Source organism: Pseudopipra pipra, chromosome 2 (genome assembly GCF_036250125.1).
Source record: "Pseudopipra pipra isolate bDixPip1 chromosome 2, bDixPip1.hap1, whole genome shotgun sequence".
In the NCBI taxonomy this organism is placed as follows: domain Eukaryota; kingdom Metazoa; phylum Chordata; class Aves; order Passeriformes; family Pipridae; genus Pseudopipra; species Pseudopipra pipra.
Window position 1 is genome coordinate 108,730,757 of NC_087550.1, and position 24,263 is coordinate 108,755,019.

Consider the following 24,263-nt stretch of genomic DNA (forward strand, 5'->3'; position numbering starts at 1 on the left):
GCAGAAATCTATTCCTTCTCAAAATACAAAGATGCCAAAGCAGAGTTTCTGAGTAAAGGTTTGTTGGCATCTTAAGTAAGGTTTCTATTTTTCTACAATGTAGCAAAATGGAGTTTATCATCTTTTTCCACAGTCCACAATTTTTTCTTTTATTATGCATCCCCACCTGACCTTCGAATATAGAACATGTTGATTGTTTTGAAGTAAGGACACTGAAATGAAGCAGCTGGTTAAACCAAATTCTGTCATGTCCCTCACCTACTTACATCTTGGCATATTATATACCCACAGTATTTCCCATGAACTTTATTTGCTTCATTTAATGTTTTCTAAAGAAACAACACATGAGTCTCTTGTGAGCCTGCTTTACATTTCTTTCATCAAGCATCAAATCCTGAAAAACATCAGACTTCAAGCACATGAGTAAAGTATAATAGTTTTCCTTTAATGAAAACATGGATGACACTAATGTTGGTATTAAATATCTTTACTACACACTTTTTAGTGTCTTTTAGTTTAATTATAGAGAATTTAACAAGATATGTACAATCACAGATGACTGAAATATGTAATGCATTTGCTTGAAAGAAATGTATACTGCTCATTTGACTGACAGATTAACTACAGATATTTGAAATGACTACCCATTTTGCTACTCTTTTATTACACTCCTTTTACTATATATTATGTGCATCACTTAGCAGAATTTAATTTGTGTTGTTTCTTTCATTAAGGGGAAGCTGCACTAAAATGAGCCTTTTTTGGAATAGTTGTCTTTTTTGAGTTTTATTATTCCATAATTAACCAGTGTACATACTATTCACACAAGAGTACCAATGCACTGTAATCAGCTCCAAGCAAAGTTCAAGTGAGGGCTAATGATGTCTTAAATTTTATGGAGGAAAAATATGGCTGTGATCTTGTGACACAATCAAATTGAAGGGAACTTAACCAAAATGCCCTCAGAGATGGAGCTTCAACAACATTACATGCTGCTGTGAAAGAAAGGACAACCTAAGGCCACTTACTTTTACCTGGGTGATTTGGAAAATGGCCTGTTACGTACATTGCTAGGATAGGGGATTTCTTTGCTTTTGAAATGTTTGCTTTGACATTTCAATTTCTTATTAGAAATGTGGCTCTTTGTTTTGAATGACATATGAAATAGAAACAAAACCCCAAAAGAGTAAGAGTTTGGAAGCACACCAACAGGAGTAGCTGTTTGAAGTGTTCTAAATTCTGGGTGAGCAGCTAGAGATGTATTATAATAAAACAGCCTTCACGGAGCATGCATCTCTGTAATGATGAATTTGTATAAGGGAAGCAGTTGGCTGTGTTAAGATGGTATTTTATACCTGAAGTCAGAAAACCGTTTTTAAAAAAACAGCTCAATCTACAAAGATGGAACTTTCATTAAATCTTACTGAGATGCCTGTAAAAATGCAATAAACTCTCCAAATAAACCACAATGCAATAGTGTGACTTCCAATGACTTTTAAATCACAACCACAGGAGAGGTATGACTATAATCTTCTACAGAATATAAAGATCAGGGGAGGTAAGCACTACTTTTGGATTTCCAACTTAGGTCATATCTGGCCCGACTTTTCAGATTAGTCAAGTACCCACATGTCCAACTTCATCAGCTCACATACTGCTGCAGACACCCTACACATAAGAAAGTGGGAGGTTTTTTGAGAAACCTAGAATTCTTTGTCGGTTTTGAAAATTTCTGTGTGTTACTCTTACCTAATAATCCAGTGATAGATATACAAGAAGAATGAAATATTTCGTGAGATTCATTTCCATGTATTAAGCGATATTAAGATGATCATTAGAGAAGAGGGAGACAGTTAACAGAACTGCAGTCTATATTTAGACATTGATTCTTCCATTTCATCAGAGAATATATTAAATGTCACATTCTGTTGCACAGCCAATTAGAGAGGTAAGCACAACAAAAAAGAGTTTTCCTGCTGGTTTTGTTACCAGCACAGCATGGTATCAACAAAAGAGACAGGGCTACCCAGCCAGGAACAGACTGCACTAGTGCTAAAATATTTTAGCCTTGAATAAAGATGAAATGCAAATATGAAGCAGTTCATTTAATAACATGTATAACGTTAACTGAAATTCTCAAGAGTTAATAATCTAACCTTATATTTAAGTCAAAGACATCTGCAGTAGGAAGCAAGCTTTGGATTTTGCCTGCCAGAATAATATGCTAAAGTGAGGCATAAGTAAGAAAACTGTATAATGATGAATCAAGTATTTGACAATATAAAATTTTAAAAACAAAATTATTCTGAAAAAGATTAAAAGATTATGTGTAAACAAGTCTTCTTTGGCCCTCAACCTTTACAATGACATAACAGCTATTTTAACCTAATGTCCTGTGTAGGTGACACTGCAATTATCATTTATTAAAATATACTCATGCCATTTTAAAGATATTTTAGTTAATGAAGCCATATATAATTCTACTTTATAAATATTATCATCATTAATCAAGATGAAACAAGTATTTTATTTATCTAGAAGATAGGAAAAACCAAAAGTCTCAAAAATAGAAAGTTTAAAACACTGGGGAAAAAGGGAAATATAAGAAAACAAGCAGAATGAACCCCATGAGATATCAGCATATCTTCTAATAAAACATCTTAATACAGATACTCAGAAAAATGTATCCAATTTTTCTCCCACTCTTTCTAGTTTAAGAAAAGTGAAAGAATGTCAATATCTTTCTCACAACAAATCAGATTTTTTATTATGAGGAGGAAGAGGAGGAGACTGAAGAAGAGAATCTTGTAATAGAGAGTCTTAAACTCAGTTTAGAACTGAACTGATTGGAAATTTAGCATTGCAAAGTTTTGCACATGCAGGCCAAATCTTTTATATTGAGTAATGCTAAATCTAGAAGGCAGGTAATTACTTTGAAGCTGTATAATACCAAATTACTTTTATTGCTACTGAGTAGTTAAAATTTAGCCTTTCTTTTTTCCTTGCACATGTATTTCTATATTTTTCTGTATTTTCAAAGATAAGTAACACTGATGCAGTTTTGCTGACAAAACAATTGCATTAATGAGCTGTTGTTTTCTTTAAGAGAACTGAGGAGCTTTTGATAAATCAACTGCAGGAGTATATAAGCCTTTCAGAAAGTTATTACAGAAGTAACATATGAAAAGGTATCTAACAGGGTCTTTTTCCTACTGGCAACCTGGAGTTTACTGTGCAATTCCTTCTTATATTTCACTCATTGGCTTGCATACTCTTTAAGCACAAGCACTATAAAGAGATCTGCTTTAAATACCAGAGAAAATACTAAATACTCTTCCTTTTCTGCTCAATTAATTATCTAAACATTTCATCCAGTAATTGTGTTTAAGGGATAAAGTAGAACAACTACATGTATTGCAACCTATCATCTCTCCTGTGTTCCTTATGGAAAGAATATAAGACAGAATAAAGATCATGAGGCTTTCAACTTGAAAAATCAGTGTTTCTCATACCTTTTGTTTGATGATCATGTCGTTGATGTCATCAAGATCACCTACTACCACTCTCTGAGATTTTATCTCTCGATCCAGTCGAGAAAGCCAGTCAGTGAGTTCTGCCCATGCCTTATTGAAGTCAGCCAAGGCTGGAACCTCCAAAAGCACAGAAGATGGCATTTCTGGTTTGAAGGTGATGGTTTCCTTGGTTACCCTGGTTTGTGTATCCACAGCAACAGTTTCACCAGAAGTTACTGAAAGAAAAAAAATGCTAAAATTACTGAATAAATGAACTATGATAAATGTTTATTTAAGTAACAGAATTTATGCGGTAGAAAGAGTAACACAGAAATAAGCTCATTTCTTGATTTTCTCTACTGAAAATTTGAAAATCAAAATTAAAAGAACATATGAATTTATTTCTTCCATGTATTTCTATCATAATATCTGCTTAACATCCAGCATTCTCATCATGTTCAAATTGCATCCTTAAAAGACCAGTGGGATGCAGTAACACAAGCAAAGTTTGTAGTGTATTAAGAACCTCTCGTTCAAGGTCATTGAAGTATTGCAACACATAAGTAATTGAAAAGAGTTGGTCAGATTATCCAGTGTATTATGGCCTGACCATGTATCTAGAAACAGGTTTCTTCCACAGTCTTCAAGTCACTCTGTAGTTGTGAAATTTTCTCACCAACAATCTCCTCACTTACCATTACCACCAAATATTTCCCATAGGCTCTGTGACCAATATGGAAGCTTGTACCAGAAGAAGTTCAGCCTTGACTAATTCTTTACTTTTTCACCTCATAACTTAAAAATATTATGTGCTATTATTTGGAGATTTGTGGATTTGGAGATTTGTGGGGTTTTTTCCCCTTCTCTTTGGAGAAAACGGACTCATCCTCTTCTTAGTGTCTTTCCTGATCTGTTAGCTGGGGTTTAAATAATCTGTTAATTATTCATTGCTTGGAATGGGGAAGCACCCAACATTGGAGCACATTTTCTTTCTGTGCAGTAAAAATGATGAGAGGTGCCACAGATAGCTACCATTGGACAAAGAGGTATGCAATCATTCAGAAGATCAAGACTGATTTTTTCTTCTTGATTTTTGCTATTTACGAATAGATTCTGTGAAACATTGGACTATTTTTGCCCTCCAGTTAGTCATGCAAAAGCAATTCCCTGTGGACAATATTATTGCAGATGAGGCTACACTGAATTGTATTTTGTTAGTTTTTCCTCATTTTTTTAAAAAGACTAGTCAAAGAAGAAAAATACTAAAATAGGGAAAACACAAGAACAAAAATGCCACTTGAAACATTATTGCTCTTTTTTCATGCTTGCACAGATATGACATGGTTCATTCAACAGAAATGTATAAATGAGGGACTAAAATCGATAGACAAATATAAATCAACATTAACTACTCAATATATAGCAACAGATCTCATTCTGAAATGATTTATCCAGAACTGCACTGACAGTTTCTGTAACTCAAAGGGAACAATTTGTTGCTTTTGGTTTTGGTGGGAGTTTTTTATAAGTTTGTTTGTTTTTCCCCAGGACAAGTAATTTATAAATGCAAAACTAGAATCAGACTCTTTTTTTTTTCAAATATTCAAATAGTAAATTCTATCCCATTGCAACACATCATGAAAACAATTATGGACTTCATCTTTCAATTTATTTAACAGTTATACTGGTTCGCTTCAGTGATATGATAAATCACAAAATCAAAAGGGCAAATAGAATTTAAGACAATAAATCACACAAATGTGCAGTTTTGAAGTTGATTTCCCATTAGCCCTTTTTGCTGCTTAACAAACAATGAAACAACAAACAGGAATAGGGGGAAAAAAACCCCAAAATGATAGCCGTGATTTCCAACTTGTTCTTGAGCTCTGAAATACACTGGATTAAATCAAGAGTATATTGGTAATTTTTGCATCCTGTAAATAATCTGTAATGTTAAACTTTAGGAGTGAAAATAACTAAAATGTGTCATGAAATTGAAATTCAAATATTAAATGCAAAAATAAGAAAAGCAGAATGAAGTAACTGCAAGGAAAGAATTTCCCCCGCACCCCTTCAGTGTTGTGTTTCAAGAGAGGGTCAAACTGACAAAACAAATGAAGCTCCTTATTTAGGCACTGAACAGGAACAAAATAGACAGAAAAAATGACAACACTTCCAAAAGATTCAAAGCCCTTCCAACACCCCTTTCAAGCCAAAGTCTTTAAGTAAAACTGCCTCAGTTCACAGGAATGTTCTGAACCATCCTTCAGAATGTTGTAAGTAGTGTTCAAGCTGTAGCTATGTAAGGTAACTGCATCTACCAGGTCAAAGCTTTGTGACAGAGATGAAATAACACAGTAACTGGATATAGATTTTAATTCATTTTGCATGTCTAGCCTGGAGCTTTAGTTCCATTGTTAGCAGCACCAATTAAGGCAGATACCAGCCTTACATCCTTCATACAATGAATAAGACTAATATACATCCACTAAACTTTGCTCCTGTTTTAGTCAAGGAAACCCAGCTGCATTTTACTCACTCTGAGCAAACAGAGGAAGGATACCTGTACCCTGTGGCATATGCACAGACATCATCACTCAGTGAATTTGTTATTTTAACACAGGCAACACTGACTTCAGTGACAGACCAAGTGAGTATTCCCTCTGCGGGCAAAGCAGCAGTTTGCTGACTGGAACGTGGCACACCAGGCAGGTTTTGCTTAATTCCTGGGAAGTCTCAAGTGTCATCTTACAAGTATCATTGTGAGCTCAATTTGGAACAACTAAACTCCACAGCAGCACACAGGTGAAGTTCTGTCAACTACTAAAGTGCATTTTTTCCTTTACTTTTTTTTCTTATGCAACCGGTTTTCTACAGGCTTAGAGCATCCACAATCATATTCTTAAAATCCAAGAAGACTTCTCAGAGAGAGAGATCTGAAAAGACAGTTCTGAGACTGATTTATTCTTTAGACTTGTTCCAGTGATAAATGAACAGTCTCATTTCACTCTGTCCTTCAAAGTTGAAGAAATAAAATTAAGAGTACATTAAGTTCTCCCATGCAGTACAGCCCCTCCATGCCAGGTGCTCACTCCCAATAACACTTTTCACAGAAAGGGCTACATATTGCCAAATGCTCTGGGTAACAAAGGAGTTCTGAAAGAAAAATAGTAGAAATACAGTGGCCAACAGAGCTCTGATTAACTATAATAAATAATGTAAATTTATTACCCCAAAAAACCCTACCAACTTTAACATTTGAAAGCAAGGAATGTTTTTTTCTGGTAATCTGAACTCAGAATAAAGTCTTTACATTGATCAAAAGTTATTGCCAACAAAATTCCACCCACAACTCTAAATCTAGAAAATATGCACCCGTAGAGAATTTTATCTCTAAGATAGAATTTTCTCAATATTTAATCAGCTTTTAAAGAAAAAAAATCATGTTTCAAAGTGAGTCTTTTTCTACTTTAATAGAATACTAATGCCTAATTTTCTTAGCCTTGAATATTAAGTAAAAACAATTCTTAGAAAAAGAAGACTTGGTAATAATATTGGGGATATTTCATACATAGTAATTTTTATAGATTATAAATGAGTAACAATTTGTACTTAATTTCATGAACACTTAGGGAACATTCACATTATGTGTTATTGTCATAAGTTTAAAATACAAGGTAAGTGCCTGCAATTCCTTTTAATTCCCAAAGCTCTTAATGATTCATAACAAATCATTACGCATTATATATAATTTTGATTATTACAGGTAAAACAAGCTGATAGTTTATGGGATTATTAATTAAAGTTTAGATCTAAAATAGTCTGTGCAGTAAGATGAAGAGAGGGACCAAAACTAAAGACCCCTTAGGGATTCAAAAGAAAGTAGAAAGTCAAGGTTAAAACTCTTTGAAGAAAAAGATTTACAAGTAAATGTGTACTGCAATATTTAAAACATAACTACAAAAGTTATGTTTTCTAATATGTTTTCTAATGTTGCTATTATTAGTTTAATAAACAGCATTAGAATTTTAAATTTATAGTAGAAAGGTAAGTGTCAGCTTTCTCAGACTTTTCTTTCTCTGTCATAGGAAAATCTGGTAGAATTTTCTTACCATCCTCATTTTTATATGTAGAAGTGTGACTAAGCAGTTTATTGTAAAATTAATTTCTTTGAATTTCTTCAAACACAATAGAAAGATGTTTTGATATGTCTTTCATTCAGCGTAAAGAAAAACTCTTGCATCACAAACACTGGGTTGCAATGGGAATAAGAACATATTCCACTGTCTGTCAAAAAAATAGGTAGAAGCTACCAAACCCTAAGGATTTCAGTTACATAAACCACGTAAGTAGGTAAATAAACATTGAGCTGAAGTTAACTTAGTGCTGCATAGCACAAAGTTCAGATTATGGCCTGTTGTTGCAAAGAGCTGCAAATACTTTCTCTTTATGCAAGATAACTAGAAGTGTAATGTTAGTAGTTTCTTTGACCATAGGAGGTAATTCAAGGTAATTTCCATGTACAGAAGTTAGATTTCTAAAAAACTGCCCTCTGTAGAAGAGAATCAGATTGGATAATACTTCAGCAAACTGGAAATACATAAATAAGTCCATGGGCCCTGATAGGATGCACCTGTGAGTGCTGGGGATCTGGTAGATGTCATTGCAAACTTTGTCATTGTCCACAAACTTTGATGGATCATGGCAAATGGAAGCGTCTGAACACTGGAGGAAAGTAAATGTCACTTTCATCTTCAAGAAGGATAATACAGAGAACCCAGGGAAGCACAGGTCAATTTGAGACTTCAGCTCAAACCCTGGGAAAGTGATGGAGCAAGTAATCCTGAGAATCTTTAGGTGCATGAAGCACAAAAAGGTGATCAGGAATAGGCAGCATGGATTCCCCAAGGGGAAGTTCTGCTTCACCAAACTGCTCACATTCTAGGATAGAACAGCTGGCTTGGCAGACACAGGCAGGACGGCAGTTGTCGACAGCCTTGACGTCAGAAAGGCTTTCAACACTGTCTCCCATAAGATTCTCACAGAGAAGCTAAGGAAGCGTGGGCTGGATGAGCAGACAGTGAGGTGGGCTGAAAACTGGCTGAACCACTAGGTCCACAGGGCAGTGATTAGTGGCATGAAGTCTAGTTGAGGGTCAGTAAGTAGTGGTGCTGCCCAGAGGTCACTCCCGTGTCCAATTCTACTTAACATCTTCCCTAAGGACGTGACTGTTAGGACAGAGTGTACCATCAGTAAATTTGCAGCTGACACAACGCTGGGAGGAGCAGCTGACACAGCAAGAGAGGTTGTGCTGCAAATCAGAGGGACCTTGACAGGCTGGAGAAATGGGCTGACGGGAGTGACATGAAGTTCAACAAAGGGAAGTGCAAAATCCTGCACTTCCTGGGGAGGAACAACACCATGCACCAGCACAGGCTGGGAGCTGACCAGCTGTCAGTGCAGAAAAGGTACTCGTGGTCCTTTGGTCCTGGTGGACTCCAAGTTGAACATGAGTCATCAATGTGCCCTTGTGACAAAGGCTCATGCTATCATGGACTGCGTTAGGAGGATCATTGCCAACAGGTAGACGGAGCCGATGCTTCCCTTCTGGAAAGCCTGAGAGAGTACAAACTGTTTACCCCGGAAAGGAGAAGACTCAGAGTGGAATCTCATCAACATGTATAAATATCTGAAGGGAGGGTGCAGAGAAGATAGAGCCAGGCTCTTTCCACTGGTGCCTTGTGACAAGAAAAGGGGCAATGGGCACAGTTGAAACACAGGAGATCCCCCCTGAATATCAGGAAGTGTTTTTTGACTACAAGGGTGCCTGGTCCCTGCAGGATGACAGCTTACCCCAGAGAAGTTGCAGAATCTCCATTCTTGGAAATACCTGAAAGTCACATGAACATGGTCCTGGGCAGCCTCCTCTAGGTTACCCTGTCTGAGTAGGGGGGTTGCACCAGATTAGCTCCAGAGGTCCCTTCCAACCTCAGCTATTCCATGGTCCTGTAAAGCTATGTTCTCATTTTCAAACATTCTCCAAAAACCACATTGGAAATAGTGTAAGGACAGAGAACGATTTGGGCAGGAAGCAGCTAAGACTGGAGATAGTACATGGCAATAACCCTGGCACAGTGTATGTAAACATTCAACTGACTGCTCTACATGTGGTGGAAAAAGTTTTAAATCTGCAGTATTTGATCCTAGTTGGACTATTACTTGACCAGGGGCAGGTAGTACAAAACCAATTGAAGATTGTAATATATATCTGTAAACAGAAGTAGCATTAATCTGCTTGGACCGATTGTTCCATCCAAACCTTTCTAAAAGATAAACTGCTCCAAAGTTCAGTCTCCTTTTAGTAATATAGCATTGTCATGGCACTCCCTGAGAACCTTTCCTTAGGCAGAGTTCAACATGACTGATGGGCCCACTAAAAATTGAAAAGCAAAAGCTAGGGTATGAATGGATCACTTTTAGTGAGTGTGAGAAATCAGCAGACAAAAACTAAAAAAAAAAGGTAGCACAAGACCCTTCCATATACTATGTGAAGGTAGTTGGATCTATATTCAGTTTATAGCAGTATCGCTGATTAAAATTACCAAGGCTTATTTAACTATCAAAACGTAGTTAAAAAGTTGGTTGAAAACAATATTCTGAAATTATATAGTGTCAACACTGTTTACAATACTGAGATAATGCTTTAAAAAAAAATCCAGAAGGAAAAAAACCCCAACCTCAGACCACAATGTAAACAAAACCCCAAACCTGGTACATTCAATTTAATGGGTAAGATTTAAAAATCTCCCTCTTCTGTGAAAAAAAACCTTTTCTGTTTATGCAAACTATATATAAAACATGGTTGCATTTGTTACTTCTTTCTGTTTAGTAGTTTAAAGGCTAGCTGAACAAATATCTACAACACTGACACCAATATTTCTACTACTGCTAAAATAACCATTTTTTGATGCCATTAGTTGCTTTTTCACAAAATTTGAAGTTGATTCAACTGCTGAGACACTGACATAATACAAAGTAAACATATGTTAAGGCTAATATCTCTTATTTACTGTAACAAAAGCAAAAATAATAATAAATGTTTACATTTGTGTCATCACTCCCCATCAATATTGTCTTAATTTTGATATGAAGTGCCAGGAACCCACAGATGAGAGAAACAATTACTTTCTGGCTTGACTGTGCCCTCTATCTTCTTTTGTCAGTACTCATTTGAGTCTTCCCCTAAGCTCTCATGATATATGCTCTAAAAGGCAAAGAAGAAAAGCTTCTTGAAGTAGGGAATTCGGACTGGCTCAACTAAAATGAATAAATAGAATCTAAAAACTATTATTATGATTGTGACTCAAATCCTCTTCTGCTAGTTTTAGCTTCTCATTTGGCATATTGTTCCATGCGGAAGACTTTACATGTCTGGCCAGAGAGGTTACTGATCCTCAGCCTGCATATACTGGTTTGCACAAAATGAGGTGAAGTCATACTGAATATTTTCTGTATTTATTGTATGGATTATCACATGGAAATTTTGGACAAATGGCTTATTTTCTTCATAACATAATTACAAGCTTTTGACTAAATTGTTACTTACATTCATTCATGGTGACCCATAATAAATATTTTCATCGCTCTGATAAAAAGTTTTACATTTGACAATGAAGAAAACAGTTGAGAGCATTCAATGCATGTGAGTTTTCATGTTTCAGGGTGATACACGGGCTTTTTTCTAAACCAGTCCTGAAATAAACATTTCCCATTTATTTTATAGACATAACCATTTTAACCTTTTTCATAAGAACTTTGAAAGGAAACCTTAAGAAGACATTGCATCAAGGGAGTCAGCCTTCTGGAGAACAGAAATGCTACAAACTTTACACTGCAATAACGCTTTGAATCCCAAAGAGATCCACATAACTACAAACAATTTAAAACTAATTTATCTGTAAAAGTTAGCAGTAATCCACAAATGCAAAAGTACAGTCAATGGAGCTATTTACCTTATGAGTACTACTTATACGTTTGGGTTTTTAAGGATAAAAGTACCTGGTTGGCTCTTAAAATTTTGTAATAAAGAAGTATTGATGAAAATGTTCCAGCCTGTTGTGGGATCTCTTGAAGTGTTAAGACAGAATCAATACAAGGAGTCTTTCTGGTAATATTAAGGCAATTTTATTTTTTAAAGTCATCTAAAAATACTACTTTTGCTGTTACTTAATGTTTTAATAAGGAAATAAAATTTCATTTTGCATATTTATTCCCTCTCTCCCTCTGAGCATTTTCAGTAACTGATTTCTGCATTCTTAGTTAAGTTTTCCAATATCCAGAAACACACACAATAATTTCTGGGCAGTCTGAAGAGTTCAAGGAGTCAAGCATTACTTTTTGAAAGCAACCTTTTTTTCTGTAGCTGTTTTTTTAAATGTAGTACTATTTGTACCACTACAGAAGGCATTTATTTTTTTCCAAATGATAGGAGCCTTTTTCGGTGAGTAGTTGTTGCAGCTGTTACAAAAGGGTTTCATGAAAATGAATGTTTTGTACTACAGCATTTGTGGTGCTGTAGAATCAAATTCTGTCACATACTTGCCTTACAAAAAACGTTGTGACAACATCTGTCACAAATGATGCAAGCACCTCTCAGCATTCCTTTTGTCAGTAAAATAACAAGTTCCTTGACTTAGTATGCAGCTTTCAATTGGATGTCAATCTATATGACAACATTTACATTTCCAGTGTATTGCTATTGGCATGTAACTGAATTTTGGCAGCTAGTTTTTTGATTTAAGGAAAAACACATATCGCCAGCAGCTCCAACTTTTACAATCTCATAAAAAATCACCTCTTCTAATTTTGCAAGATCTATAAATTGATTTAACAGGCATAAATTGCCATCCTAGCCAAGGGGAACTGAAAAAAAGGTGTAAGAAATTGTACACAGATACAAAACATTTTGTTTTGGGATTTTAGGCACCTTGTAGCTTAAAAAAAAAAAATCATAACAGGTTTGAAGAAGCTGTGAAATAATCATAGTTCAGTTAGCTAATTTAACAATGTTACGGTATTCATGCCAAAGCTTCTGCCTACCCTTATTCTTCAAGAGAAAAATTCTGCAGAATTAAAAACAGCTGTTCAAAGGCAATGTCATCACTGTCACTTTGTTTCTGACAAAGTAATTCCTGAAATCACTACAAGCACCTGCTGTTCTTTCATTAGAAATTTTAAAATACCTTGCCTCGTACTACTTTGTGAAACACTTGTCAAGCTTTCCCACGAAAACACCTATAAATGCATACTTTTCAGGTCAAACTAATCTCTACTGCTTTTCCAGCTATTTCAGTTTCACCCTATGGAGAACTGCCTTTGGGAACTTAAGTGTCATCTGACCAGCAATCTATTGTTAAAGGAAATATCAGTAATGCAAATCCCTTCCTTCCTGTCCCCATCACTGTATGTCCCCTGCTTTTCCACACTGATACAATCAAAGTCAGCAGCCTGATATTTCAGTGACAAGCTTCATGTCAACCAGACTAAAGAGTTTTCTAGCTGGAAGAGAAGAGATTTTCATTTGCCACCTTTTTCTCCTTTTAGTCCTTTATGGTTTAAGGAACAAGTCTGTCATTCTGCCGTCGTCTCATGCCCTCTGACTAGAGCAGAAATGTTAGAAGCAATTATGAGCTTTATTCCTCATTCCCTGTGGCCTCCACGCTGCTCATGAACTGTGATCACACTCGCTTAAACTCCTTGCTTGGCTGTTTCTCTGTAGAGTAGATCTAACTCTGTGGCAGCTCCAATCATCATGGAAATGTTAGGAAGGATGTCAAAGAGCCATTGCATTTTTTGGTAGGGTATGACCAGGATGTCACTGAGCACTGCTCCTTTCACAAGGAAAAGCTGGCTTCCTTTACTCTTTTAAAAAGACAAGTCAACAAAGAAAAGCACAAAGGTCAAGAGAGTTATGTGCAGAATGACCTATGACTTTCTATTATTCTAGCAAATTAAAGACATTTTCACAGAATTTAGTTGTCAATAGACCTAATTACTACATAAAAAGAAAGAAAATAGAGAGATTAGTGCTATTTGGAAGCCGATATTATCTGGATAATCAGATATTAAAGTAATTCAGGTGCCTGTGACAAAAAGAAGGGAGAGAGAGAGTGCTTAAAGCACTTAAAAAAAAAAGAGTGTGATTTAAAGATGTAAAGCTAGAAACTGAGGCAGAAAAACTAAAACAAGAGGGTAAACTACCACTTTATTACAGATACTCTGTTGTAGGAACTCTAGTGAGAATCCTTTTTCCCTATCTTCCAGAATAAACTAATTCAAATGCTTGTTGTTCAAATGTCTATCTGTGTTTTAAAAATGATACAATTGTGTTGTTGCCACATTTCTTGAAAATTGTTAACATTGGATTCTGCAGAATGCTATCCATGTTACGGGAGCCATATAAAAAATCCGACCCTAACTGTAACTTAGTTCTGTGCTCTCACCTGGTATAGCTTATCAATAATAGCTTGATGAATTCTACAGTATGCTGTAATTTACATTTCATGGGATTGAATCAAAATGAATCCTGCCTATCCTGCTGCTACTAACTATTGATCAAGAAATTAAATGAAAGAAAGCAAGCTGCAAAGCCTGCTCCTCAGAAGAAAATCCTGGATCATATTTTAAAAATGGAATAGGTGAATCCGGTCCTTTGAAAGACTGATGATAGCATTAATCTTATTCACATCATAAATCTTGACAGCTGTGCTTTGAACAACTTGTTATAGAATAGCAAAAGTAGACCTAGATTCCATATTGTCTTTAATAACAGCAAAGCAGCCAACTGCTGTTTTCACTTTGATTTACATTTCATCACAGGTATAAGTACAATAAGTACAATAAAAATTCTGAGTAGAAACCCAGAGTGAGTTTTATTTAATCAATTGAGCCCTGAAAAATCAAAGTAGAAGTCCACCTTCCCTTTGTAAACTGCAGTGCCACACCTGTTTATTACAGATATTTTAAAGAGGAACCTACTGCAAGACCTCTGAAATAGGATGGTAAATAAAGGGATAACCTTTGTTTTTATTCAAATTAGGCTTCTGTGGCTTAGGTGTATTTTGCGTGTATTTTTTACCTGTCAGATAATCCAGAAACAAATCCTCAAATCAAGATATACTATGAAGATCAAGATAGAAATTCTGAGAATAAAAGAGATTTGCGTTTCTAAACTTGCTTATTATGTTTTTATTCATGCAGCTCTGAAGGCGTAGTGTCAGCTTTTTATCTAGATGCTTTTCATTACTTCTCCCTGTTGGTGTTGCAGCACATGCTGAGAATGACCTCCAGAGATTCCTGAAGCTATATGCAGAGAGAAAATTGAATCTGAAAGCTTTATTAGACAAGTTTGTCTTCAGCTTGTGTCTGATGTCAGCTGTATTGAAAAATAGAACTGCTCGTAAAACTGGGTCCTGACCTTGAAAAATCTCCAATCAAATGGTAACTGATTCAGTTTTGGGCCATATTGTTATTTGTTAGATGTGTCACATATGTGAGAAGTGAAAAAGCTTCTTAATGAAAATCAGATGGAATGATTAGACACTTCTTTCTTGAATACAATGGACAAAACAGATATATGGCAATGTACATATAATAGGGCCATCTCAGGCTGGCATCTGTGAACCTCTTTACTACATAAGACTATAAAGTAAAATTATTCAAACTCAAGTCTGCTAAAATTATTTACAGAGACAAATTTTTTTTATCCTTCATTCAAAGGCAACCAAAAGAAAAAGTAAAGGCAATCATCTAGGCAATCATCTATTTCTTTACTATTCTACTACATATGGAGAGTGAGCAACCTTTGTTAGGCCAGCTGACTGAAGGAAGAGTCTATTTTTACTGCTCTCTGATGACTTAGGACCTCAAGGTATTCTCTGTGATACCTCCCTACTGCATTTTTCCCTAATCATTTTCTCCTTTGCATTTTATTTCATAAAATTTCATAGAGTTAAACCAATTATAACATTAAAAATAGGTATTTCCTTTAGATTCAATATGCATAAGTATCAGAAACTATACACTTCTAGACACATAATGATTATTGGAAACAGTACTTCTTTCTACTACAACTCTCATAATAGTGGTTTTCTTTACTGATGTCCTAAAACCAAAGTTGACTAAAATGGACTATTGGCAATAGCATTGCCTTCTTATTCAGTGTAGAACTACTTATCATAAGAGATGCACACACTGGATTTTTAGCTGTTCATTCTGTGGAGAATGGTTCTAGAAAATTAAATATCTACCACATCCCTTATGAAAGCGTTTAAATACCTGACAGTACAGTTCTTTTAAATGGTGAAGGTTACACACATATTTTTAAATATCAACACAGGTTTCCATTAGGATTGAAAACACTGTAGATGCAGACATCCCTAAATCTTTCAGTCTTTCCCAAGGAATTATTTTGAGTATTCCTTGTCTCAATTATACTGTGCCAGCTGCTATAAAGAATACAGACACTCTAATATCTGATTTGTACATTTGTTTTTACACACATTATTATATTCTCAGGTTCATATAATGAAATGCACAAGGATTTTTAAAGCTAGCTTTTGAAAATTCTGAGAAACACAGTGCTGAACTACAGCATATGTGTTCACTCAAACACTGTGCATAATACATAAACAATGACTACTTCAGAGCACATTAGCTATGAAATACAACAAAAAAGAACATTTATCTATTGTGCATTTTTGCCCAAAGCTAGTCGTTGTCATTTTGTTTCTTACATTTTTTTCTTTGTTTCCTGAATATCTCTTAAATACAAATGGTTTGTTTGTTTTTAAAGAAGCAGTGAAACAGTACACAATTCAGCTATGAAGTCCATGGAATATTTCAATAGTTATAGTTTCAAAAACAAAGAATCCTTCATCCCCACTGAAAATATTAACCCAAATATCATATCAGAGATTTAATAGAGCAGTCTTCATAATGTAGGATACTGCTATGTCCATCTGTACATCTCTCTGTCTTAGAAGAATCAAATATAGAATTATAGTTGACTCAAATATGCATTTAATATTAAAATGAAAGAAAATTCCAGAGGCATACAAAACAGGCACTATCACTACAGAAGCACTTTCAGCTTCTGAGGTCACTGGATTTTAGTTTTAAACCTTAAGTTATTCCATCAAAGTGTGTATTTTCACATACATGATTTTTTTGTTGCTAAGTTTCCTCAAAAACCTACAGCCCAATGAATGGTATATATTTAATAGCACCCATACATGTTTCTTATATATTCCAAGCGGTGAATATGAATTTCAGCTGCATTAAGCCACAGCAGTACATATACTCAGAGTAATAGTGGTATTTTTCAGGAATTGTTTTATATGATTTTACAAGCCTAGAACGAAGCAGAATGCCTAGTCTGCCTAGTCCAGGTGAGGACTTGTTTCATAGAGAAATAAAAAACAAACTACACTTCCCAAACAGAAGAAGACGTACGATACTCTTTCAACTAAAATACCAAAGGACAAGCAAATGAAATTCTGTTGTGACCAGTTTCCCCAGATTCACAAATATCACTCTTTTAATTCAAACCCCAAAACTCAAGACATTATCAACTCTCGAGGTGACTGACTGCTGTGAATCTTTTTCCTACACTCCAGCTGAACACATAGGCTAGTAAGTGATGAGTTCTCCTCACCACCACTGCAGCTGGTGAACTTAGTGCAGCTCACAGTCCTCATGTTACAACTTGAATCTAAAGGACTCAGCTTGATATGTCACTCCTCTCCCATTCTTCCTTTACTCATTCTAAATCCTGAAAATCCTTCTTCCCCTGCACAGGGAAGCCCAGTCTTTGGCTCTGTGTCTGCCATCCCTGGCTCCTACTCCCAAAGCAAATTATACTGAAAGCACAGAAGAGTGTCAATTGTCTGCATTCGAAGAAAGATACTAAAGCTGATGGCAGGTGCTATGAGTTCTGGTGATGCAGTATTGGCTATCTTCCAATTATTTTTAGTAAATGTACAATAACTAGCAATGTATATAAGGCCTTTCTGTCAAATGCAAGCCTGCTACAATTTGTAAAACATAACCAATTCTTTTTTTATCTTTTTTCAGACCTGCTACAAACAATGTTCCAAAATAAGATAGAAAACTTGTAAAGTTTAAAGGGACAAATTCTACCTATTTTCAGAATAAATTCCTCCATTGTAACTGATACTAATTCTCACTCTACTTTTTTCTTCATTTCACAGTCACACATTTTTCTATTTCTCGTGATGAGGCATTTCATACAAAACCACAAAAGCTTGTGTAAATTGTCAGGGGAAAAACGTTAAACTGCAAGAGTACTAATACAACATATCACTCGCAGTTTTATTAGGTGAACATGCAAAATATAAAATTAGTTAACCAAGTACTTTCAGCTGTATTCATTTGCAGTTATTTTTAAAACTTCACTAACTTCAAGTACAGTATGATTGAAAATAAATACACATCCTTTTTAAAAAATTTTGTTTTGAAGTATAAATTTGGCCATAAATTTCAACTAAATGAAAGTGGCCAAAATATTCCCCTAACATCTTACTTGAATGAAGGCAAACAACGGAAAATGACTTCCTCAGGACCAAAGTCAGGAATGTCTCCCACCCCACGATGCATTTGGATGGATTTACAAAACACTATGTAACTTTATCTAACTTATTAAGTAAATACAGTGATAGCACTTCAGTACAAAAGAAGTCATATGAATGTTAACGATGCTATTAAACATTGACCCTCCTGGAAAAGCCCATTCCAGAACTACAGTTTCTCTGTGTTTGAAATGTTTTCAAACTGCTGGCTAAGCAATGCATTGAGGTATTTGGATAGAGACATTCACACAATTTCATGTTATCCTGTCAAATACAGATAGCAAGTGTGATTTTCTTTTCTGAATCATCTTATCTTGGAAGTCAAACTTTGCTAAGGTTTTAGGCATACCCTTCAGCTAAGTACATTTTTTGAGCTGGAAAAGTACTTCTTGTTCACAATGCCTGAGGGCACACTGGACCGGTGGGATATTAAGGACTTTTTTAGTGCTTCTTCAGCTGAAGAAACTATGATGTGCAGACCTAGAAATAATTATAACTGGGGTCCTTTACCTCTGTAACAGCCACCACATGGTATATTTAGTAAGACTCTCTGACTGAGTTCTTGTAGCCAGACTAGATCAAATAACACCTGACGGGGCAGTAGAGTTCAGCCAGTTACATCTTCATTCCCTGGTCTCAAACACAGCTGTCAACATTATTAAATTCTAATGTCCCTAAAACTCTCTGCAGGATCAAGAAGTGAATAATCACCAATAGAAAAAACTGCCATTGCTTCACAGAATCCTTCAAAAATAATTTTGTGCATCTTTCTTTAAAGATGACCTTTAATGGGATTGTTTAGCTTTAGGAAGGCTTGGTTAAAGCTTACTCTCCCACAGCCAGTTTGGGTCTCTGTGCATATCAATGCATCATTCATGAGAATCAGCAGAAGAGAATAAATAAGTCCATAAAAATGTCTATCACATAAGTGGTTAAAATAATTGCAGAACTTATACCACAGCATGACAAGACCCATGACATTAAATTTCTTCCCTCCCCACTTCCCATTGTTTTAAATGAAATACAAAAATACCTTAGTAACAGATATCACTTCCTATCTTTGAGGAAACCTGCTATCTCAGCCTGGAGAAGACAAGGCCCAGGGGGATAATATCCATGTGTTTAAATAACTGATTGGTGAAGTAAAGAAGACAGAGCCAGACTCTTTTCAGAGAAGCCCAGTGGTGGAGTGAGAGGCACTATGCAAAAATTGAAATACAAGAAATTCTATTTAAATAGAAGAAGAAACATTTTTTTTTTTTTTTTTTACTGCCAGAATTGCTCAACACTGGAACAAGCTCCCCAGAGAGATTATGGAGTCTCCATCTTTGATAATACTAAAATGTGACTGGACATGACCCTGAGCAACACGCACTAATTGACTGTGCTTCGAGCAGGAGGAATAGATGTCTCTCCAGGTCCCTTCTGAACTCTACAGTTCTGTGACAATACACCTATAATATCACAGTAAACTGACTCAAATAAAGAAAAATTATGAATTAGTGTTACAAGCACAGGTTCACATTTTAAGTGCTCTTGACAACAGAGAGGAAATCAATCTTACTTCCTGCTTAATCCTTTACAGAACACCAGTGCTTTAATTTTCTGCATGTATAATTCCATCTGCTGAGTCTCGGAAATGTTAGCAGTCAGAGCCTACATCTTGCATTAAGGTAAATGAGTAATTTTGCAATTCTTCAGCTAAAGATGAGTTAATATAACAACATACTGCACTACCACTCTGTTCTTGCTCTTGTTCCATTATTATAATGTCTTTTGTAACGGCAAATATGCAACTCTCCAACGCTATTTCCCTCTGGAATCTGACATAACCTGCTCACACATAAAACTGACACAACAAGTTTAGTGACCCAGCAGAGCAAAAAATGATCAGGCATCTCCTTCAGTCCCTCCATATCATTACATGAATTTCTACAGAATGCCTTAGAACAAAATCCTGTAAAGCAAGGATACTGTTGTCCTACAAGTTTTAAAAATACTAGTGGTATTTAGTGCAATGATACCTCTCTGGAAAAAAAAAAAAAAGTTTTTTTCTGCCTTCCTGTCCCAGACAGTCAGTAGTAGAAGGTAGAGAATTCTCCAGTTTCAGCTTTTCTTGAATGTTACCCACTAAAACATGTTAAAAGCAAGAGGGATAAACATCCTACATGTAATCAAATTCCAAGTCATTACTGTATCTATATCAAAACCAGAGTTACAGACAATCTTACAGGGGTGGGGGTTGGGGAACATTTCTTTCTGCTCCCACAGATGATGAGCAGCATTCCAAATTGTAGAGTTGAGTAATATTCTTCATCCAAGTAACTGAGATAGTTCAATATCAAGTAAAGAATCTCAAACACTTGAGAAACTCAGACTGAACCCCATGTTTCCAGTATGTTTTTCTTTTCCACCCATGCTTAATCACTACATTTTAAAGGAAAGCAGTGGGAAATAAAATTCATTTATCAAGGAGAAAAAAATTAGTTTGTTCCTTTGTAGGGTACAAGCAGGTGTAAAGAGATCTGAGAAGTATCTAATATAAATTTTGTCCAAATAATTTAAATAAAATGCAGATCAAGTGTCTTGTTGTGTATTCATGAATGCAAGACACACAGAAATGTATATCACAGATTCAATATTTAACTGTAGAATTACTCCTACCATGTTGCTGTATGACTTTTTCCATGAATACAAAATCTGTGCCTTGAAACAGTCTCACTTTATTGCCCTATCAGTAGTAGTAATTTCAGAATTTCATTCTGTGACCAATTTAGACACTTGACCTATAGCATTATTATCTTTTAATTTAAATAATTTGTCTCCCTTTGCAGTATTTCCTCCATTAATATATGTATAAAGTCAAAATCCGGTAAAGAAACATGACTTTGAAACAGCAATAATTTGAAAAGCATGCTGCAACTTTTACATCAAATAATAATCTAATTTGTCTTCTGGGATACATTGTGCAAAAGAGAAAGGTAATGATAAAAAAACCAAGTTAAATGGCATAGTAGCAGTTGTAAGGATGCAGAATTAATTTAGACAGTCTCCAGCCATTTTCATTTTAACTGTGTGATTTGTAATTAATTTTAAAAAACATATATACTGAAGCACTTACAGACACCTGGAGAGAAACGGCCAAATGCTGACAGTGCTGGCTTTTCCTTTAGTTGTTGAATTAAGTGGTGTATTGCCTTCCAGTCAGCATTCAAGTCTTCTAATTTTTTCTAGAATAGAACATAACAATATATTAAATTTATAATACATAAATTAATGTATCATAGAATCATAGAATTATTTGGGTTAGAAGGCACCTTAAAGATCATCTCCCCTCCCACCATGGCAGGGATAACACCCACTAGGATCAAGTTGCTTAGGGCCCCATCCAATCTGGCCTTGTAATGTAAATAAATTACACCTTTGTAAGGAACATAGACTTGTTCTTTAACATACTGTAGACAGGTCTATTTTTTAATCACTGTAACCTGAGATACTAATTTTTTTAGTTAAAATAGAGACGTGAATTATGTATTTCAAAAAGCTTGTCAATATAACCTCTGCAATTTGTTACATCAAATACAGAATTCATTCTTCCACCTATTTAAAAAAAAAAAAAGGGAAAAAAGAATAAAGAAAGTTTTAGGAGTCTTCAGGGAGTCATAAACTTCAGTGTGTGGGCACACAGTCCTGATCAGTAATGTCTAAACTGTTCCCTTTAAACAAAACCTGCATGAAAGTCTAGACTGTGAATAACATCAGTCCTCAGATAACCCTGAGAGGCATTTAAGTTTGAAAATGTTCTTTCTACCTCTCTTTTTCCCTAGCTTTAAGGACTGTAAAGAAGGATGAAACATTGTTAATTCTGTGCTGACATCTCTAAACTCTTAAAATGAAGACTGCATTTCCTTTTTAAGCTTCTCCCTGATTGTCTGCTACAAAAAGCAGCACAGAGTACCAATGCCACTCAGGAAGGCTTTTAGTATTCTATGGTTTCAATCCACAACTAGATATATAGTATAAATCACAATCCAGCTGTGATGGAAACAGGATGCCTATTAAGAAAGGTATTTTAATTACTTAGAGTCTAAGATGTCAGGGTTCAATAGGAGAGGGATAGAGATCAAAGTTCATTAAATTGACGTGTGTACACACACACACACAGATTCTAAGATGACACAATTTTATGTTCTGATATGTCAGGGTAGTGTTTCTAGAATTTACCTTAAGCTTCGCCATAAGTACTCTCAACCTTTAAAGTTCTTTTCTATCTACCAGCAATGGAGGCCAGAATATTATCTGGTATAAATTCTGGACAGATTTTTGTGTAAATGCTTTTTGATAGGGCTGGAGAGAAAGGATACAATTCTGCATTAGGGAATATACCAACTTTTTATCTTTAAAAGCAGTTTAAAAACTCTACTAAAAAAAATAAAAAGTCATGTATATCAGAAATTCTCCTTGGTAATAGACTATGAGGACTAGGCAGAACAAACAATTGGGCAAGTGGGATAAACATAACTTGTATGACAATTCAAAATCATAGGTATGTTTTATATCTGTATGAATTACAGTCACACAGAAATACACACTTTGGAAACATTTATGGCAGATTTTAAAGGTTTTGTCTTTTTTTTTTTCCCTGCTGCTGTAGCCCAAGAACCTACTTCCATAGCTAAAATGTGAAGTATTGCTCCAATATCTATTAATTCAGTAGTTGCACAGAGTGTTTTAAAAGCAAAAGCTGGAGAGATTACAGTACCAAAGTCTAGTTTATTTTACAATACATTCACAGTAACTCAGGAAGGAGATGTGGATGTAATATTTGTAATACTGATCTTCATTAGGAGTAGCTGCCTTATCATTCATAGGTATATGAGCCAGACCTTTCTTTCCAGCAATGACAAAATATAAAACATGCCCACGACAGACATTAGAGAGAGTTGTCTGAGGCAACATCTACACCACTAAGAAGAGAGTAGCCAGTTCTAAACTCTTCTATCAAAATTATAGTTCGATCTTGAATCTTGCATAAATTAGCATGCATGCATTAAAATGTTAACTTCTTTGAACATAACAATTTTGCTGTAATTGCAACTCTAGAGCTCTGGTGACAAGCATGAGCATTAAATATGTTTCATTGAGGCCAAATGTTACAGAATTTCTTTAAATGTCAGCACTGGTGCAATTTAAGTGAGGTTAACATTCATACATGAACTACTCTCACTGACAGCACTAAATATGAATATTTGGAGAAAGAAATGATGCAGTCTTTTAAACCTAAGACTGAGGAAAATGAAAATGAGCTCCTCACTACTTATTACCAATGAGAGGAAAAAACAAACTCAGTGCTGTGGCAAGGGAACCACAGCTCTTCCACTGCCACAAATCCTTTCCTGAATAAGTGCAGTTAATCATGATATTGGGGCTTACATTCTTTCTATTGCCACTGACACCAGCAGTAACCTCTCTCTCCCTCACCTTCAAAAGCTTTACAGAAATGCATTTCAAAAGCATGAAATCCATTTTGTAAAAGTGAATAGGTCTGATTATTAAAGTGCTAGTGCTTAAAGGATCACACATCTCATCCCATTCTTGCCTCTTGAATCAGCATCTACTAGGATTTCATTTGCCAACAAAAATGTTTTTACAGACTTACGTTGCAAAATTCTATTTTAGTATGCTCAGTGAAGGTGTGAAAATACACTTATTTCAGTGGCATAACTATGAGATAAGATTGTGTCAATATAAATCCATGGGATTTAATTTACATTCAAAATGCTATAATGAGAATATATTATAAAGGTTGCAAAGATAAGCAGCTAAACATTAGGAAATGCAAAAATAACATTAACTATGAACATTATTTCAGATAAAATGCACATAATTGTACTGATATCTTTAATTTTCTGGCACATACTGCTTTTGAGCACAGGAAAGGCTTGCGGTGAGAACAGGTCAATAGGACCTCTACTTCATTTATTGAAAAGAATGCAAAGATTTGTGGTGAATTAAGGAAATATGGGAGGAAAAAAAGCAGCTAAGAGAAATCTGCCTCAGAGAACTAAATAATCTACAAAGTTGTTAAGCAACGCTATGCAAG

The 24,263-nt window shown here is 35.3% G+C and overlaps 1 protein-coding gene across 16 annotated transcripts in view; it reads right to left on the reverse strand.

The window, feature by feature from the left end:
* Positions 1–24,263, reverse strand: part of DMD (dystrophin) — a 1,059,271-nt gene that overhangs the window by 325,593 nt on the left and 709,415 nt on the right. For all 16 annotated transcript variants that reach the window (XM_064646827.1, XM_064646828.1, XM_064646820.1 and 13 more), the window contains 2 exons: positions 21,282–21,390; positions 3,513–3,748 (listed from right to left, as the gene is read on the reverse strand). In XM_064646827.1, coding sequence (XP_064502897.1) covers positions 3,513–3,748; positions 21,282–21,390 — 345 coding nt within the window. The remainder of the gene's footprint in view (positions 1–3,512; positions 3,749–21,281; positions 21,391–24,263) is intronic.